Source organism: Protopterus annectens, chromosome 3.part0 (genome assembly GCF_019279795.1).
Source record: "Protopterus annectens isolate FY-2018-M chromosome 3.part0, PAN1.0, whole genome shotgun sequence".
In the NCBI taxonomy this organism is placed as follows: domain Eukaryota; kingdom Metazoa; phylum Chordata; order Ceratodontiformes; family Protopteridae; genus Protopterus; species Protopterus annectens.
In genome coordinates, this window is record NC_056731.1 from 55,753,019 (window position 1) to 55,769,884 (window position 16,866).

Sequence of the window (16,866 nt, forward strand, 5' to 3'; positions counted from 1 at the left end):
CAATACCACGCTAGTAGTTCTTGATGATGGGGGGATTCATGTTATGTAGGATCAATTACACCATGACCATAGTCTTACAATGACAATACAAAAACTAATCCTACAGCCACTACAGACTGCAAAGAGCCAGTGTAATACAGTGGTAAGAGGAATACAAGTAGTAGCCAGGCTGCAGAGTTCTATATCATCTGCAGCTGATCATGGACTGAGTTAAGAGGCTACAGGTCCAGAAAGTTACAAGACTCCAAACAGGAGAAAATCAAGGCAAACATAGCCACTGGGAGATTCTCAGCTGGAATAAGGTACTTATATGGGTATGTTCCTTAAGTGTGATGGAAAGGACTTGATGGCAATCAAACACTGGTCTTAAGTGTCAGTCTGCAGTCAATAAATGCTAAGTTATACAACTTAGGCAAAAGTTTATATCTTGCTGCCATCATAAATGATACTGAGGCATAAGAATGGAGCACAGGGATCCAAAAAAGTGGCATGAATAGCTATGCACCGCCTTGCAGGTACTAAGCTTTAACTGATCACAAATCATTCAACTGAGGACACATTCCAGATCAGATGCAAGTGAATTTGTGGCAGGTTCCTAAGGAAGCAAGAGGCAGAACCATCTCGTCATCACATCAACATTGTAACAAAACTCTGCTCTGAATAATGTCTCACAGGGGAAGCACACATGCACAGAGAACAACAAAGGACCTAAAACAGAACCCTATTTCATTCTATGTTGTGCAACTTATAAACAAAGGTATGTCATCCAGGTGCATGGAAGTCACCATTCCACTGTATTTGGCATTCAACAGACCTACCATTGAGTACAATGCCTCCTTTGGTATTTACCTAACCAGGCATATCCAAAAAGTGGAATGTCCACAGAGGTTCTTCACAAAAGGAATACAGGGCATAAATAACAACAGTAAGTAACATGTAGACTACCTCAAGTCCTATCCTTGTATTCTGTCTCCTACAGGCTGTTGAGGGGAGATCTATGCCTGACATACAAGACATTGCCAGACCCCACTCTGGCGGATCTCCTGCATATCCACAAAACAAACAGAACAGAATTACCCTTTCTAAAGACTTAAACCTTGCCTGTCATATAAAAAGGACCTCCTAGAGGGACAGGTATGTATCCCAGAGACTATCCCTTCTCTGGAACATGCTTTCCATCCATGTGAAACTGAGTTCCTCACAAACCCAATTCAAGTATAAATTGGACAACTGGCTGGGAAACAGGAAATTCATCCCTTGTTTGGCACCTATGTTTCTAATGGACACAGGCAGCCTGTAAATGGTTCATCTTCTGCATCCCTGTTTGTAAATGGTTCATTTCTAAAGCCCCTGCTTACAATTATCAAGGTTACCAGAACTTGTCAGAGATTTGGGATGCATGGATAGCTTTAAAAGGGCCTTGTAGTCATTAACCCAGTAAACTTCTACAAACGTATGAAACACCATTGTCAAGAAGGTACAAAGAAAAAGACCTGATATCATGGATTAACTTCTGTAACTGACCAGAAATACAGAAGACAAGCCACTACAGGACCACATCTGTGAGACTGCTGTTGCTCCAACTCAAAGTGATCATTCAGAAAAGAAAAGATGATTGTTCTTTGTCTAGCATGCTGTGAAGTCAGATAGCAAGTAAAGCACACATTTGAAACATAAATATCTTACTAAAATAGGTAGCAGGTGAACAGAAAATTAACAAAGAGTGAGCACCTCAACTAAGAAGTTTGAGAAGATGAAGAATTAGAAATACAATCAAAAACTATTCATTGTAAACCATTTATTTACTAACTTACCTTATTTATTTTGATTTACTAACCCAGTAGATGGACTGACCATGAGACCATTTTTAGACACAACCTTGGTCAAAAGGCACAGTTGAATACAATACATAAAATCATGTGGCATGCACCACAAAAGCATACAATACATTTTGGTGAATACAGTTTTAAGAATACAGTAACAATACAACTGTTTAACAATGCAGTACAATGGCAGACATCATGTTTAAGCATGTGCTATGCAATGGACTTTAAGTGGCAGGATCTATTTTTAGACCATGAAGATTATCTCTTAAATGGCACTGATTCTGCCTCATATTTTTACCTTTTTCCTTGTAACATTTTCAATTTTCTTACATATCACTGTGGATTACAGTTAGTCAGCAGTGACAGACATTAAAGTTTTATACTTCTTAATATTCTGAAAGACCTATACTATGATTTCTTCTTCCACTTTTTTGTAGCAATTATATTTGGAAGTCAAGGCTGATGATCTAACATGGCTATATTCCCTATAATTCTATTTATTTCTGAAAAAGTTGCTTCTAGGTTGATGGACGATGTTACTAAAGGCTTTCACTCCAGTCATCATGCCAGTGGAAGGCCTTGTAAGTTATTGATCACTGTTCTTATGACCTCAAAAGGTAGTGACAACAAATGTTAACCACTGTGTCATGGCAAATGCAGTATTTTTGATACAGAAGCTTAAAGGTTAAGCAATAATGTAGGTTTAGCTGTTAGCTGGAGCCAGTTCACTCTGCTTAATGAAGGACAATGTTGCTCAAAGGGAGCAGATGATACAGTATATCTAGAGAATCTTACTGAATGTCATTTGTAACAAATCTGTATTTAGAAAGAGTTGAGATCAGTGACTGAGGCAATATGTTCCAGTTTGAATATAATTAGATTTACACCCACTGCTGCTCAGCCCCATTATGTAAGGAAGGCAGAGATTGTGTTGCATATTTAATTATTAACTTTGTTGACTTATTTGGTCCATTTACAGCCACAATCCAGTTAAATTTCAACAGTTACAGTGCTGTGATTATACGTCCATAAGCGGACACTAGTTTAATTGCCTTGAAGAGCTATTTTAAGCCTCGCCAGTAACCTGAGGTCAGAACCAAACATTGTACCTTCCGTCTATGAGGTGCAGACCTTAACCATTATGCCAAACCCAACTCCTCCTCACACCCAGGAGTTCAGCACCCCCTTACACTGCACTGCAGTGTCAGCATTCCCTCTACCTGATGGGGGAATAGAACCCACAGGCTTCTGAACCAAAGGCATGCATGTTATCTACTGCACTACTGACAGAGTGATGCTGTACAATATGAGTGTAATATACGCTTGTACAGAAACAAATATCTGACATAACTAAAAGTACAAATAAAGATACATATATAAAAATAAAGCTAGATAAATTACAGGTCAGTGGTACCATACAATTTCTGCCGCAATTTAAATTTACGTTTATTTTTCAGGGCAAATCAAATCAGGCTGATAATAGACCTTTTAGATTTCGGGACTCCACTTTCAAGCCACCCATGTCTCCAGTGGTTTCACTTTTCCAGGGGCAAGGTGCTTAAAGATTTACATTGAAATTTAGGTAAGGATCACTTAAGTAGGGACAATGTTACTTGGGCTGAAAGAATTTGCATAGATGTTTAGATCAAACAAGGATATTGTTATTTCATCTGCAGACAAGGGAGGAGCTATACTGGTCCAAGATTGGACACAATATAATGATGAGGCACAGAGACAAATTTTGGATCAAATTTATTATAAGATAATGCCTATAGATCCCACAGCCAAGTTTAAGGTTGAGATTGATGCCTTTTTGGACTTGGCAGTTGAAGAAGGTATTATTTCTAGGGAAACTGCCCATCATCTGAAGGTTGATCATCCTAAACAACAATATTTATATCTCCTTCCCAAAATTCATAAGAATCTTAATAACCGCCAGGTAGACCTATTGTTTCGGGGTGAGGCTCACTCACAGAACCCATTTCTGAATTTCTTACGTATTATTTAAAACTGTTGTTATCATGCATACGGGGTCAGATACAAGACACCACACAATTTCTGGGCATAATATCAGATATACAACTTGAACCCCACTGGTTATTGTGTAGTCTTGATGTCACCTCCCTGTATACCAATATCCCCCACTGGGCGGGGTTGGCTTCTCTTCAATATTGGTTGGATCGGGCTGAATTGTATAGACCAGGTTTTAACACTCTTTTGGTCGGTTTGGCCGAGCATGTTCTAACCAAGTATGTGTTTTATTTTCAAAAACAATGTGTATGGCAGGTACAGGGCACGGCTATGGGGGAGTCATTTGCCCCCATATATGCCGACCTGTTCATGGATTACATAGAGGAGTAACTGATTTATGATGTTAGTCATAATATTTATTTGGTAGAAATTGATATTTGGAGGCGATATCTTGATGACTGTTGGATGGTGTGGAGAGCGGATGCTTCTTATGTGGTGGAGTTTGTTGAATATTTGAACCAAAACAAGTGGGGGATTCAATTTAAGGTAACCTGGCACAAAAATGAGATAACTTTTTTGGATGTCTTGGCTAAATGTACCCCCGAGGATACCATGGAGACTGAAGTTTTTTGCAAATTTCCGCAATACAATACTTTGGTACATGCTTCCAGCTTCCACCCTCCAACATGTCATCAGGAACATCCTCAAGTCTCAATTTTTCAGGATTAGAGGAATTTGTTCAGACTCCTCTATGTACAATCAATATAAGTGGGATCTTTCCAATCGATTCAGGAATCGTGGCTACAGGGCTGGTGACATCTGTAGAGCTAGCCAGTTTGCTTCTCAGCAGGACAGACCTGATTTGCTTGTATATAAGGGTGATCAACCTGTTAGGGGCAACCAAGTTAGGCTAATTACTATGTATGGTAAAAATACACATTTGTTTATGAATATCATATCTAGGCATTGGGATATTCTTCAAGGGGAGGACTCACTTATGGAATATGTTGGGGATGTGTATATATTCCTTTCGTAAGGGTCGCTCCCTAAGTTCTTTGTTTAACCATTACAAAAGGTGTCAGAATCAGGATAGGCTTTTTAGCTAGAAAACCATGACTGGGGAGAAATTGATGGGTTGCAACCCATTTGGTCATTGTTCCAATTGTTCAAAGGTCTATAAAACTTGCAGTTTCACCAGCCAAAATACACCTCGAGTGTTTGACATCACTTTTTTTGCTACTTGTAGTACCAATTGGGTGATATATTTGGCAAGTTGTACATGCCCAGAATTTTATGTTGGACAAACATCCAGGCCACTTAGATTATGGATAAGTGAACACATGAGTGACATTAAGAACTGTAAACAATCTAGTGCACTGTATAAACATATTTGCAGACATAAAACCGGGATATTTAGATTTACAATTATTGACTGTATTATACACAAAACACAGGACAAGGCAGGATTTCATGAGATACTTAATTTGAAAGAAAAGAAGTGGACAGTCAAGCTCGGTGGATTATTTCCACCTGGCTTGAATGAGTACTTCTGAAACCCTGATTAATCCAATAATTGTATAATTGTTAATTGGTATGTATATACATATAAGGTTTTGTTGGAGGGGGATTTTGTCATACTGTTTTTGTTCACTGAGGAAGGCAGCATTGCCGAAACCCGTCTGATTTATTTGGTGAATATGATATATTTGTGTATTTTTTAATACACTATGTTCTAGTTACAATATAATTTTCACACTGATTTGTGCTGGCTGAATAAAGTGAAGTCCCAAGACTGGAAAAACTCCCTTATCAGCCTCAACAAAAAGTTGAGATCCCTCATCAAATCCTCTAAAGCTAGCTATGAAAACATAATTGCAGCAGATAGTAAAGAAAACCACAAGGCCTTATATAGTTATGTAAAGAATCTCCACGGCAATACAAAGATTTGCTCTGAGCTACTGCACAGTGGCACCTCCTATACCGAGCCAAAAGATATTGCCAATATACTGGCTGACAGATTCAGTGCCAACTTTACCCCTCTCCCCCCAAGGGACCAGTCATAATACCAGTAGATTGCCAGGCACCCAGTATTACTGCTGCACACGTTAAAACTGCACTGTCCAAGGTCAAGAATACAGCTTCTATGGGACCTGACAATATCCCTGGCTGTGTTCTACATGAACTACAGAGTGAACTGGCACCTCACCTGTGTGCCCTGTTCAATCCCAACCTCACCTCAGGCTTTGTCCCTACTAAATGGCGCACTGCTACAGTCATCCTTCTCCACAAAGGAAGAGCGACTACAGACCCTGGGAACTATTGTCCCATTAGCCTGATGAGTCTGATATGCAAAGCTATGGAAAGCATCATCATGGACCTAATAAATAAGGATATAGGGAATCTCCATACTCTGGATCCTACACTGTTTGGTTTTGTGAAGGGTAGATCATGCCTGCTCAACTTGGTCAACTTTTTTGAGTCAGTCACCGGAGCTGTGGATGAAAGCAAGGTGGTTCATACAGCCTACCTTGATCTGGCCAAGGCCTTTGATACCATTCCCCACTCATGAGTCATAGAAAAGCTCACTAAGCTAGACATCAACCCCTATATCACTAGGTGGGCTGCAAACTGGCCCACAGGTAGAAAACATAATGTGAAAGTAGCTGACTCCAAGTCAGACTGCTGATCAGTCAAGAGTGGAGTCCCACAGGGTTCGGTCCTGGGTCCTCTCCTGTTTGGTGTCTACTTCTCTGAAGTACAGGGCACCATGAAGGGACTCTGGCTGACAAAGTTCACAGGCGATTGCAAGTTGGGAGCTATTAACAACTCCTTGAGTGATGTTGACATCCTACAGAAAGGCCTCACTGAGACCAGCGACTGGTGTCAGAAACATGGCCTTAAGCTCAATGCCAAAAATGTGTCATCATCTCCTTTGGGAAAAACCTGGTTCCCATGAATTAAAACATCGATGGCAGGCCACTGAACACAGAAGGTGTTATAAGAGATCTGGGAACACAGGTTGACAGGAACCTCTCTTTTGACCACCACATTGCCTTCTATGTGGCACATCTCATTACTAAGGGTTTTGCATCCAGGAAGAAAGAAGTTATTGTCTCCCTCTACTCTTCCCTCATTAGGCCACTCATTGCGTACAATGCCCCATTTGGCATGTACATCACAAAACACCTGCAACAACTGGACAGCCCACAAAAGTACCTCAAAAAGAGGATCCCAGGCCTTAAACATTTGTCCAATATGGACAGACTAAAACTCCTCCAGCTATTCTCTGTCTCATATCGCCTACTTAGAGCCGATCTCTGCTTGACTTACAAAGCCATGTCTGACCCAGCTCTGTTAGAAATGCTACAACTAAAGAAATCCCAATCCCTCCGCACCACACACTCCAGAGACCTCAACCTCATTACCAAAGTCAACAGAACATGCTGGAGGGACAGGTTCATAACGCAGAGACTGCCCATGCTATGGAATAGACTTCCCATACATGTCAAGCAGAGCACCTCACTGGCCCTCTTCAAGAGAAATCTTGATGAGTTGATGGGAAATAGAAAATTCACCCCAGGGATCACTCCAGTGGCTTTACTCGACAGAGGCACTGGGAACTAAGGTTGGGTGGCACGAAGCCAGGGTAATCCCATAGGCTAGGCTTGTAAAGGCCCCCAGGGCCATTAGCCTAGTACACACCTATGAACCTATGGTACATGAATGTACCAACTAGCCAAACCCCTACTCAAGAAAATTTGTCAACATGAGAGAACATTTTAAAGGAGAACTGCACCTTCTCCTCCAGTTTTACTTAACTCTTAGATTGCTTTTCTCCCTACAATATCATTCCAGTATTGTGTAGGTATCCGAAACCTGCGTGTACTTTATAAAACTTTCATTTCCTTGCCTTGGAATCAAAGGAAAGGAAAGATCATCCATTTCTTTTAAACTTAACTTCTCACATAATCTGCAGAGGTATTTGTCTACACCTTCATGACATACCACAGACAGAAAAATTTGTAGTCAGGTACTACTGAAAATCTTATTTGGGTAATTACTCCTGCTGATGTCAGGAACTCATACTGCTGTAAACAAGACAGAGAGGTGTGAAACTGTTTTCCATTGTCTTTATTGCAGAGAGGAAGAGAAATTACACGGATTCACAGCTGCTTCCATTGTAGCCATGCCTTTATAGCAAAACAGAGCAATTAGATCAGTCAATGGTTCAAAGACAGTTGTCACTCTTTTGAAAAAGTTACAGATGCAGCAACATAGTAGTGAAATGCTAAGCTTTAAGTTTAATGTGTGTTCTTTATATTACTTTACACTTTAAGATGAATTAGCACTTTTACCAAAGTGTAAGAGTGAGTGAGTGAGTGAGTGAGTGAGTGAGTGTGTGTGTGTGTGTGTGTGTGTGTGTGTGTGTGTGTGTGTTTGTGTGTGCTTGCATGGTGGGGGGTTAATTTATCTTGGACAACAAAAAGCTACTTTGAACAAAGGCATGCAAGTTAGCTACTGTTTTGGTTGCAGCTGTATAATTCCTTAGTATACTGTAAAACAAGCCCTGAGACACATACAAATGAGGGCCATTCAAGTAATAAAAGAAGCCCTGTTATAAACAGTATATAAGATAACATTGACAACACTAATCCCATTATGTGCCAGTGGCATGGGAGTACACCACTACTTCCTTATGTTTAGCATGACTCATATAAAACAGATTGGAAATGGATTATGGGAAAGAAAAAGGCATGAAGAAAAATAAGATCACATTGAAGCCCCATTGGCAGCAGTTTTGCAGAAAACATTAACATTTCTATAGGAAGCAGTCAGAGTGATTTTGAAGTGTTAAAGTAGCTCAGAAAATGGAGAAAGAGTAAAAAAATAGATTGTTTTAGTTCTAACACTAAATTGTCCTTTAAGTAGGTCAGAGTTATGCAGCACCTTACAATCATTTAAATTCTTGGTGGGTCTGAAAACCATTGCAATAGTTTTACTACTGATAATGAATATTCTCTGAGTAGCCATTCCCAAAGGTTAATAAATTCTGCAAGCTTTTTGATTTGTACTTTCTTAAGGGTTAAAGCAGCCTACCATAGTACAAGGTCTGCTGCATATATACTTAAATGGAGGCCTAGTACATCAAGGGCCAGTTTATTGACAGAAGAAAAAATATTATTAGGCCTAGTGCTTCTGATCTGAAGGTTGGAGTACCAGACTGTGAGTTATCCACTACCACCCAAATGGTTTCTATCAGACAGATAATTCTGGATCCAGTTAAAAAAGGCCACTGTCAAAAAAACTTACTAAGCAGTAAGTGATTCACTGTTGCAAAGACCCTTTTTATGCCTATAAAGACTGCTGTGGTAAGGTGTTCCTTTCCATTACAGTTACAGACGTAATCAGCAAGACAATATACAGCAAACAAAGCATTCATCTCTTTAAATAACCCCTGATGAGTAACTGATGCTTCCTTCCCACAAAACCCATAAGTATTCTCACCTTGAGATTGCTCAACTAAACGACTCAAACAGTCAGAAGAAAAAGATAATCGATTCTTCCCCAACATGCTGTGATCTGAGAGTGATCTCAGAGTGCACCATTTTTTTCTTCATTTTAAATTGTTTGCTGTGTGATTTTCTGACTATTTAGCTCTTTTTGACAGCTTGTAAACATGATCAACTTAACGGCTGTGTATAAACATTTCCAAAAACATTTGGGTTAAGTTGAGTAACCATATTATACTAGATATTAGATAATAAGGCTTACAAAATGTCATTTTCTAAGGTGCACCTATGAACCTATAAATTGAAACATACCTTTTCTAACTTGTTAGTCTTGCTGGGAAGCTTGACAGACTAAGGAAAAACATCTTTGACAAATAGAAATAATTTGACACATATCATTCTGAGATAAAATCTGCACCAAACAAACATTAAACGTAGCAAAATAATCATTTAAGGCTCATACATACAACATAAGCAGGAGGTTATAAAACAAAGATGAAATGGATGATGATGACATGGGAGACAAACTTCCAGACGTATGGAGAAAGTAGGATTTTGGATGCAGGTCTTTAAGTAGAACAACAACCTTAAATAGTATCACATATACAAAGTAGCAGAAAGTACTCCAAAAACTAAGCCAGCATGAAAACGGAGAAAGGCAATTTTACCAAAAGTGATGAGGGCAAGTGGGAGTACAGAAAACAGGCAAGAGGGGTTTGGAATTTACTGTCGAAAAACAGCAAAGGTACCAAGGTACTGGTTGCAAATCAATAGATAGAGAAGGTAACACTGTGGGATGAAGTCAAGCAGAAGTCTGGACTACAGGCTTGAGACCGTCTTCCCTACCAGTAACTGATATAGCATAGGCAAAGAGAAAGGGGGTAGGGAAGTGCTCAGTGAAAAAAACAGCACTAGTAGAGGTTTCAGTTGAGTCTGGAACAGATGTTGCTGTTAAAAAGGGTTAATTAGTAGGGCACATAAAATATTGTATAAAATATAAGAACTGATAAGAGGATGTTAAAAAGGCAGGGAAGAAAGAATGGAAAAGCAATATATAAAGAAGCAATGGAAGGACATCTGTATAGCTTTCAAGTATACAACAAAGTCTACAAGGTTTAAGATTTTTACCTGCAGGTTTTGCATAGGTATTTTATATGAAAAGTAGACTTCAGAAATAATTTCTTCAGGTAAAAAGCAAATACTAGAGGTGTAATGGAAAAATGGTAATTGGGACCAAGTTTTTGGGAATGTAATGAATTGGAAGATAACATTTTCCACAGAGTACTTTGTCAGAAATGTTTGGGGAAGTAATGGTAGCAACTAAGGAAATTATTTTTTGAGCAGGATATAGGATCTGAACTGCCTAGACATATATAGGCCTTACATTTAATGCTACTGGCTGCTAAAAAAGCAATTACTAGAAAACAGAATAAAAGTCTAAACCAACAGTAGCTGAAGTACTGAATTATTGTAAAGGAGATAAAAGAACTGGAGGTGGGATATTTAGAAAAGGGGAGGAGCAAGTTACATAGAAATAAATGGAATTTATGGGAAGAATGCATGCAGAATAATGTTCAGGAGGAGGAATGAAGTTTAAGGAAGCAGGGAACTGAACAATATCATTCACTGCAACATTAGAATCAGTAAAAAGAAAACATACACATAATGCATAAAAATGAAATATGTTACTATGGTTTGCTTTTTTTATATTTATGTATGTGCACTTATGCCATTGTTTAAAATGTAAGAATTTAATACATTTGCTAAAAAAGAGATTGTGAAGCAGCCAAATCAAATAAATAAGTGCTTGGAAGATCAGAAGGCTGTGGTTTCTACTACCACACCAGGAGTTTGGATTTCTATCCCCAGTACTGAGGATACAGCGCTTCATAAGGACAGAGATGCATTCTTGAAATGCTATCTTTAAAATAAGACATTAATTGAAGCCCCAAATGCCTGAGCTGATGGCAACTTAAGTGGATGTTAAAGAATGCATGGTACCGCCAAGACAGAAGAACAGGGGAACTTCTCCATCTATATAAACACTACCTCAAGTAATCCTTGAGAACATGTTAGAAGCCCATTTACATTAACATGGTAAACAAGCTCAAAATAAATACATACATGAAAATTAAAGGACTTTAAACTTTCATACCTGGTTAGAGAAAATATGAAGGGATGAAGATAGTCTCAAACCCTCTTCAGCGAAAATCTGCAAAAATTGGACAGAGTCTTTAATATCTTGTCAGCAAATGGCTATGCTAAAACAAATATAATTGAATATACAGAGCCTAAATTTTAAATACTGTGTTTTCTAAACAAAGTAAAAAAAAAAAAAAAAGTTAACGGGATGCACTCCTGTTTATTTTTGAAAAACAAAAGTATCAACAACAGCACGTCTAATAAATTCACTCATATCAGTAAAATTTGCAGCGCAAAGTTTACTGCTACCAAAAATTGTGCATATCCATTTTTTTTTCAATACAAAAATTAATATGTCACAGGACATTCTGCTCAGTCACATGATGTATACTGCAAGCTTCTTAAAAACAAAAAGATATTAATATGCTTGCATTTATATCTTCTTCACCAAAATAAGCATGGCATATCCAGTTCATTTCACAGAGGATTAGAGCTTTAGAATATGTTTTGATCTAGGTTTATCTTTATTACTTCTGGCTGGGTTACATTACTGTAGATAAAGGAAGTTGAAGGCTAGAATTAGTGCTAATGTTATGGAATTAGTAATGGTTGCATTTACGATCTTGGGTTAATTTGCTTTCCACCTTCTTTTTACATCATACACAAAGTATATTAAGTATTTTTCAAAATAACAGAAATAAAACCCACAATCTGGACTTCAGACAGTTGAAAATGAAGTATTTAGAATAAGGTGGCAAAAGCTAAGAAATACCGCACAAGATCTCAGAAACCATTAATGCACATTGTTACTCCTAAGTAGAGAAATATGCGAACAAAATAAAAAAAGAGAAAAAAAAATGCTCAGGAAAAACTATGAATTATATAAGGTAGCAAGATTATAACAGACAACAAGATCCAAAACTGTTGCACGGTAGTTTGACGTGGGCAAAGGTCACAAGATGTATGTGTTTAGCTCTAGAAAAAGGGAACTGTGATATTAGAACTTTGAACTACAGCATATTTCCTTAACTTAGAAGGGCAGACTGAACCAAGGCAGCTATGCTGACATATGATATGGTAATTATTTTCTTAATTAGGTATCTAGTCATCAAACCATGGCAAATCTACTAGACTGAAAACAAGAGAAGCTAATGGATTATGCCAAAGTAATGGCACTGTACCACAAATGTCACCATTAGATTTCACAAAGAGCTACACAGTTATCCTGTGAAGTTCTGTGAAAAATGCATTTTCTGAACCTTAAAGGCTTTTACTGTTCCTCACTTTTCTGTGCTACATGAAATTATGACGTCATGGAATTCTGGTAGGCAACCCACTCCAAATGTGTTTTCAGCAAAAGTGCTTCCAGTCGTTCTGAAGAAAACACACTAAGAAAATGGAGAAATAACTCAAGATTATACAATGACAGGTCACTGTTTTTCAAAAATGAGCATTCTGATTGGACAGCCTTACCAAAATGGCCATTGTAAATTGAGCAAGTACCAACAGAAAAAAATGCAACTGCTAAAGTATCATTCAGTGATCAGACTTTTTGGGTTCCTATTAAATTGCCAAACGTTTCAAAGTTTGAATGCCATATGGTCGACACCATATGATCGAACTTTGAAAAGTTCGAAGGTGAAAGGCAACAGCTCTGTATGCGCAGAATGGGAAAACTTCCCTTTTCTGTACTGAAGTGCGATCTTGGATTGGTATATTTAAGTAGGGGGGGAGGTGTGTGGAGCATTAATTTTTTTTTTTTTACATTTTATTATATATTCGAGGTTTCAAGTTTCGTTCATATGTTGTCGAACATATGAGGTTTGAAATTTTGAAGCTTTGAATATATAATATAGACCCAGACTTTTCTATTGGAATATGTTATGGATGGGCAGTGCAATCCAGAAGAAAAATCAGGTATGTTCTAAAAAAAGGACCTGATTTTCCTTTTTTCTGTTGTTCAGCCATATAGCTCACCAGAGTTTTGTACTGCTCAACTGTCCAAATCTTTGCAGAAAGCCCAGATTTTTGCCTCATACTATTATACCAATAAGCCATGGCCGAGTGAGGGTAATGCTGGATTTATCCACAGCTGGCATAGTTTGGTCATAAGGGAGAAGCCAGATAGACCAAACAAAGCCAACCGTGGATAAATCCAGCATTACCCACACTCAGCCATGGGTTATTGCTGTTATATAAAGACATCATTTAAGAAAAAAATTACTTACTTTTCTGAAATAATGTCTTTGTATAAGAGTGCCATGGGGTTCTTCTGTTTTGTTTCAATATCCTGTGGCTTTCTTGATGTACTGCACATGCATACAGGGCTTACATTTCCACACTTAAACAGAACATCAGTACTTTGGCAAGGAAGTAATGGGAAGATCTCCATTGCTTCTTCTTTTTTTTTTTTTTTTTTTAATAAAGTTTGAAATTCAGACAGCAGAGTTGCGAGAGAAACAGGACAGAGAAAATACAAGGAAAATTAGGTCTGCTTCTTTAATTTTGCATAATGTACATGATTTTCCTTGTAATTTCTCTGTCCTATATTTCTCATACCTCTCAACTGTCCAAATTTCAAAATTTATCTATTTCTTTTTAATTACCTTCGATGCACCAACAACCACCGCAAAACGCAAGGGAAGTAGCAATAAATAATAGAAAAAAAATGGTAAAGCTCAAGAATAGCTTTTAAAAGCTATTCTCAAGCCTTACCATTTGCTGCTATTATTTATTGCTACTTTCCAGGTGTTTTACAGTGGCTGATGGTGTATCAAAGGTTACTGGTTTACTTAGCTAAGTCCGCTGTCTCTGTATTCACATTTTTTTTAAAACCTCAAGAATTGGAGAAAGTCTGGATGACCAGAATTTTTTTCTATTGGTATATGTTGGATTTTACAATGTTCACGCTGGTTGGGCTGACCAATCAGCAAGCACATTTTTGAATGTTAATGGCCAGTCATTGTATAACACTGCTTTCAACATAAAACAGCAGCACAGATTCTCTTTTCTCCATTGCTTGTCTTCAATAGCATTGATGTACTATACAAACATGTGGGTATATAACTCCCATACAGATGTACAGTGCATCAAAAAGTATGGAAGAATGGAAGCAAAGCAGAGAAACAATGCTGCACCATTATACAAATAAATTTAACAAAGGTAAGTAATTTCTTTTTTAAAATAATGTCATTGTATAACAACAATAACCCACTCATGTGTGGGTATATCAGGATTTACCCATGGTTGGTGTAACATCCCCACTCTGAGCCAGTAATCAAGCAGCTTGAATCCTCACCACTGGCACTGGAGAGGGACGTTCACTTGAACAAAAATGGATACACCCAGTATTTCCAGAGGGAACACACCTAGTCCAGGGTCTGGATTTCTCTGTCTCACTCCAGGTCCCCAGTAAGACTCCCCACTGGCACAGCGATAAAGATGAGACCTCAGCTTAGTGTCCAAGCCAAGTTCTCTAGCACCCTCTCTGTGAAACCAGTGCTTCATGTCCCTGCTCCAAACAGCTAACATACACACTCTGAGATTTGATTTTCACACATCAACACAAATGAACCAGGGAAAGGCTGGCACATATTTACTAGCTATGACCCCTTCTGCCCAGACTATAATGTAGTTGCACCACCAACAGACACTCCAAAGCCAGCTACTCTAAGGCTCTTGCAAGGGTACCCAATTATACTGAGTGAAATTAATATTAATACAAATGGTAGTATGACCAACAGCAAGGATTTCAGGAGTGGCTAGAGCTGTCACCAAATACATATAAGTACCCTCAGAGACTAAAATATTCTCTAAAAGACCAGCCACAATGAAAAGTTTAAATATATTTAATAATAAATAAGAAAAGAACATGAAAATACTAAATATCTTTTTACAGTACACAGTAGAGTTTCAGTCAAAGGAAATATTAAAATAACACAGACAAATATACTCACTCAGATACAGAAAAACAGTACTTAACAAATCTCACTATATTTTCCTGACTGATCTAAAGAATTGCTATTCCCTGGTTCACTTACTAGAGCAAGGCAAGATAAAATAGGTGAGGGGTCCTTCTCTATTAGGTTCCGAAAACAGACTGCAATAAGACTTAAGTCTCATCTAGTGTTAAACATCATTTTGTCCTAGATTACAGAATGACATCACATACATCTAGTCATCTGACTTCTGGTTGCTATGCTACCCCCATTGCTAGAAACTGACAGGATTTAGCAAATATGTCTCAATAATGCACACACAGAGTTCTGCTCAGATCTGTTGCAGCTTCTGGAAGTCATAAAGCAATTTTAAACCACCATCCTTACAGAGTAGCAATTAGCTTACCCCAAAGACAATACGGAAAGCTTCCTAGTACAGACTTTTTGTCTCTGGCTGCATTGAGAACTGTAAGATACCATCTTTATGGCATAAGCCAGGTAATTTAATTTCAAACTATTTTCAAAGTTAGGTGGATTTAGATTAACCTCTTCTCTTCCAGTATTCTCTGTTAAAACATATACATTAAAACAGTAACAATAATACATGTATATTTATTTTTTCTTTCCAGCAGGCCACACTGTTGGTACACTTTTAACACAATCAGCTTTACAAATACATTTTTCAACACAAACATCTGTACAAATCCGGTTGATATACAAGTGACACAGTTGTTTATAAAATTCCAGCTAGCTGTCATGGCGTATATTAAACATCCACTGCCCCACTTCTCCTGGCATAGCTGGCAATAGCTTACATTGTCACAGTTGGCTTTGTTTAATGACTCTGGCTTTGCCCTTGTGATCAAACCATGCCAACTGTGAGTAAATCCTGATACACCCACGTCCACCTGTGGGTTATTGCTTAAGAATAGCAACTTGAAATGTAGGATTTACCAAAATTCTGCAACAAAGTTGTTTAAGACAGTGACAAGGTAATACTGCTTAAAAAGGCTCACTATAGTGAAAATAACATGATCTCAAAAATAAAGTAATATGGGAATGGTCAAATCCCTTAAAGCTTTGTTATTTAATGTACATAAAACCAGAACAGGAATGGGCATTTGTATTCACAAAATACATTCAGAGCACTACAGAGCCTCTGGGGAAAAATGTTTAATTGATGCTCATTCTGGCTATGTATAATTGATTTTCTAATTAATTAAAAACAATAAAACAATATAAAGGCATACGATCAGGAGCTGTGTATTTAAGCAAACGTTTCTCACTAACCACTTCATTTAATCCTGGAAAGTCTGTTGCAACATAACATATGCTAACTATATTCATTACCTTCTAATAATGTGTCTCTAACACCTCATCCACTGAATATATGAAGCACTTCCAATGCACAAAAATGTAAAAGATGTGAAAACCTACAGTAATTTCACAGTACTTAAACAGTGCATTATTGGATTTCGT

The 16,866-nt window shown here is 37.9% G+C and overlaps 1 protein-coding gene across 1 annotated transcript in view; it reads right to left on the minus strand.

Annotated features, from left to right (window-relative positions):
- The window catches only part of CTNNAL1 (catenin alpha like 1), a 1,837,423-nt gene that overhangs the window by 130,252 nt on the left and 1,690,305 nt on the right, over positions 1–16,866 (minus strand). Inside the window, exon 16 of the mRNA XM_044064584.1 lies at positions 11,463–11,519. Within this exon, the coding sequence (XP_043920519.1) occupies positions 11,463–11,519 (57 nt within the window). The remainder of the gene's footprint in view (positions 1–11,462; positions 11,520–16,866) is intronic.